General features: G+C 53.0%; 1 protein-coding gene across 1 annotated transcript in view; it reads left to right on the forward strand.

Moving 5' to 3' along the window:
- Positions 1 to 2,288, forward strand: part of LOC103811864 (zinc finger FYVE domain-containing protein 16-like) — a gene marked incomplete at its 3' end in the record, with an annotated part of 2,538 nt that extends 250 nt beyond the window's left edge. Inside the window, exon 2 of the mRNA XM_009084862.1 lies at positions 364 to 2,288. Coding sequence (XP_009083110.1) covers positions 364 to 2,288 — 1,925 coding nt within the window. The remainder of the gene's footprint in view (positions 1 to 363) is intronic.
- Between the last annotated feature and the right edge of the window lie 1,941 nt (positions 2,289 to 4,229).

Below are 4,229 nucleotides of genomic sequence, written 5' to 3' on the forward strand. Positions count from 1 at the left end.
CTGGCTGTGAACACTGCCAGGGTTGGGGCAGCCACAGCCTCCCTGGGCAACCTGTGCCAGTGTCTCACCACCCTCACGGGGAAAACTTCAGCCTGATATCTCATCTAAATTTCCCTCCTTCAATTCGTACCCGTTGCTCCTTGCCCTGTCACTGTATCTCCTAACCAAGAGTCCCTCTGCCGCTTCCCTGGAGCCCCTTCAGGTGCTGGCAGGTGCTGTGAGGTCCCTATAGTGTGGACTTGGAAGTAGCACAGGCTAAGGGAGGCCTGTGTTGATGAGCAGGTGGGATTTAGAGGGATTGCACTGTGGAAAGACTTGAAGTCTTACGAACTTTTGCTTTTGGTCTCTTCCTGCCTCAAACAGATGACTATGAGCTCTTCAGGACTCCTCAGAGTACATGTGACCTGAAACAGCATTCTCTCCCCTCCGTGCTGGATTGCCTCCAGGACCTGTGCCTCACAGCACCGCTGCCAGAGGACCCTCCCCACTGTGCTGCCCCAGCGGGGAGCTCTGCAGGGAGCCACGCGCTGCTGGGGTGCTCCCGACAGAGGGACAGAAGTGTGGCTGGGCCCGACCTGCTCTCCACGGTGGACAGCAGCTCCCTGAGCGAGGCTCAGGCCTGCAGCCTCGGGAGGGGTGGAGTGCCTGTGTGTGACCTCATCAATGCCCTCTCGGTGGCTGCTCCTGGGAGCTCTCAGCACCTGCAGTGCAACAGCTTCCTGCATGACACGGGGTGGAGTGGCTTCAGCACATCCTGCGCTCCTCTTCCTGCTGCGGTGTCACCACCTGCCACTCCCAGGATGGGGCATAGCGGTGGGGACTCTGTGCTGCAAGGGTCAGGCTGTCTCGGCGCAGAGGAGGTTAACCACCCTGCTCTAAAATCAGACAGTTGTGCCACAGGAAAGAGCTCAGGTCTATGTGGCTATCAACACAGGACAGAACCTGGGAAGTGTGAGGAGCCTGATCAGCCTGAAGAGGCTGCTGAGTGTGCCCCTGTGACACCACAGAGTTCATACGATCCCAGAGATGGGGAAGCCTGTGGAAATCTGCCTTGTGACCCACAGGGTGACAGTGCACACTCTGCAGCAAGCAGAGAGGTGTGTGAAGGACTTGCCACAGGAGAGGGAGACGCAGAAGATGGGAGCAGGCTTGGATCCATGCCTGCAGCTCTGGCAAAGAGGGACAGGGGCCGTGCAGCATCACCTGGCAGTGGAGTTTCACCAGTCTCCTCAGGTCAGGCAGGAGCTGAGGTGGAACTGGGGAAGGAAACCACCGAAGGGGATGCAGGGAGTGAAGAACTGAGCGGCAGTGAAATACCAAGCACTGTTGACTGTCCGTGTGTTCCAGCTGAGGATGTCCAGACCTCTCTGTCCTGTCTCTCACTCCCTGTGTCTGTGTGTGGCTCATTAGTGATGGCAGAAGAGAGAGCTGATCCTCTACCTCAGAATGCAGGGGTTATTAGTGATACTGTAACTGCTCATGCTGCAAATCCTCAGGCTGATCTCCTTGGGAGGGAATCCTGTGGAAACACTGACCTGCAGGAGGAATGTTTAGCTGGAATCAGTGATGTGGAGACAAGTAGAGGTGGAGAGAAGGCCAACACTGGGAGTGTAGTGAATGATGGAGACTCTCAAGCAATGGAAGCTTTTCCTTCTGCCTTTCTGAACTATGAGGCTGAGCCGTGTAGTGTTGGAGTGGACATGTTCTATGATGGAAGCACGAGCCCAGTTCTGTCTGACTTTGTTGAGGAGAGTGTTATCAAAGATGACTCTCTAATCAGTGATGCTGAGCTCGATGACTTCTTGTATGGGCAGAGCCTTGAGTCCAACGCATTGGAGCCTTTAGACCATGATGGTGATGTGGTGGGAGGTGATGCAGGTGAAGGGGATTTAGCAAAGGTGAACAATGTGGAGGACGTGCCTGAGAGTGGCAGTGAAGCTCTGGTTCCTCCTGTTCATAGTGAAGGTGCAAGGCCAAAGCAGCTGCTTGGCCGTTCCCATGGAGCTGCTGGTCAGACACCACTGAGCAGGACAGATGTGCCAGAGAGAGAGAACCTGGGAGGTGTCTCTGCTCCCCCAGCATCTGCTATGCAGGGCACCAGTAGCAGCTCTGACCCCGGAGAGGGCAGCTCTGGAGGGGGTCAAACATCCCAGTCCCCAGGAGCACCTGGAGTTCTGCCCTGGAAGCAGCCCCTATGGGTCCCTGACTCTGAGGCACCCAACTGCATGAGCTGCCAGGTCAGGTTCACCTTCACCAAGAGGAGACACCACTGCAGGGCTTGTGGCAAGGTGAGTCACCAGGGAGGGGCCTGCAGCACCAAGAGGGGGTGGGTTCTGGTCTGGACATAACCACAACACTCAGAGTTTTTCTGGGCTCAGAGTGTTTTATTTCACAAAAACTTTGGGATTTTGCTTATCATTAAAAATGGAGGTGCTGGTGATGATGATTCAGAGCCATCAGGACTGCCCATGGAGCTGGAGGCACTGCATTCCCTTAGGAGCTGTAGCAGTGCTACCAGCCCAAAGGCTTCACAGCCTCATCTCTCCTCCTGTGTGCTCAAATGATTTTCCAGGGAAGTCACCCCAGGGGAGAAGAAGAATGTGATTCACCAACAAAACAAGTAGTTGTAGAGCCCTTTGCCTGTGGTCTGTGGGTGAGTGAGTGATGCCAAAGCTTATTCTCAGTCCAGAATTCCCTGGTGATTTGTGGTTCACACTTGTGTTAGAGCGTAAATGGAAGTACTAACAGCACTGTTGAACTCACTGCTCAGTGCTGCTCTCTCAGCTTTAGAAATGAGGAGATGCAGCAGAGAGTCGTGTTAGTGCCAACTATTTGCATCATCGGTGCTAGGAAGCTTCTGGAGAGGCTGGGTAGGTTTATCCCAGGGATATTCTTCCAGCACAGTGTGTTCCGAGCGTGAGACACATACCTTTCAGCTACAGGAGGTGTGAGAGTGTGTTCCGAGCGTGACACTCATACCTTTCAGCTACAGGAGGTGTGAGCTGAAATGGAGGTCTGAACTGAGTTCAGGAACAGCAAGAACTCATTGTGCCTACCTGGGAGTCACTGAACTTAGTGCCAGAATACCCTGTTGGAATTCTGAGATGGTTTAGAACAGTTTCCAGTGGGTTTTGCTCTAGTCACAGGGCTGACTGAGCTTAAGGTGCTGTTCTGCACTCACTGTGATGTTCTGTTCCTTGCCTGGGGATGGCAGAGCCTCACCACAGTCCTGTGTGCAGCCCTTTAGGTGTTGCTGAGGGAGTTTGGGCAGGTGGATGTAATTAGAGGGAACGTCATTAGGAACACGTTGGTTAGGAGGGTGAGAGGGGGCACAGGTTAACCCTCACAGATGCTGCAGTGCTGTGCAGGTGTAACTCACAGCTTTCCTGAATATCCAATAGCTTAACTCTCTGCCTTGTAGGACTTTTTGTCTTCTTAGTAGACACTTGTTTTGTCCTGAGAAACCTGAATCATACATTCCTTCTGAGACTGTTTTTTCCACCTGTGTTTTCCACCACTTGGGATGTGAGGGCACGGCAGGAATCCACAGCTGTCCTCTGTGGACTGTCCTAGAACACAATTTTACAGCTGTACTGTGATCCTGCATCTTTTTTTACCTATGGAAATGGTGACACTTGTGGATTCCATTGCTGGTGGGTGGTGTCCCTGCCCAGGCTGGGGCTGGGTGATCTTTGAGGTCCATTCCAACCCCTTAACAAGCTATGACACTGTGATTCTGATCTGGAGGGAGGTGTGATGTTCCTGTTCCTCACTCTCCTTCCCACCTGTAGCACTGATGAGGCCAAATAGCTCTGCAGTGCCTTCATTGAGGTGCTTGTCTCTTGCTGTGGTGCCTTCCTCTTCCTGTCCCAACCAGCACCACTTCATCAGCCTCATTCTCACCTCCCTCCTGGTGCCCTGGTTTGTGTTCCCCTATTAGGTGCACTGGGATTCATGCTGTGCTGCAGGTCCCACAGTCACCAGGTGCAGGAGGAGAACACCATGTCAGAGGATTGTGCTGCTTAGTGTTTGACTCCTGGGGTGGATTGTGACTGATTAGCAATTAATCCTCATCAGCTGCATTCTCAACGTCTGTGCTGAGCATGTGTTCCACTGGGTGTAAATCTCCCATGGCACTGATGCAGAGGCAGTTGGAATAGCTTGGTTTTGGGTTTTTGTCAATTATTGCTGGTTTTGCTGTGACTTTTCCTATTTCAGAGAGTTCATTT

This window comes from Acanthisitta chloris, unplaced genomic scaffold (assembly GCF_000695815.1).
Source record: "Acanthisitta chloris isolate BGI_N310 unplaced genomic scaffold, ASM69581v1 scaffold15471, whole genome shotgun sequence".
NCBI classification, from domain to species: domain Eukaryota; kingdom Metazoa; phylum Chordata; class Aves; order Passeriformes; family Acanthisittidae; genus Acanthisitta; species Acanthisitta chloris.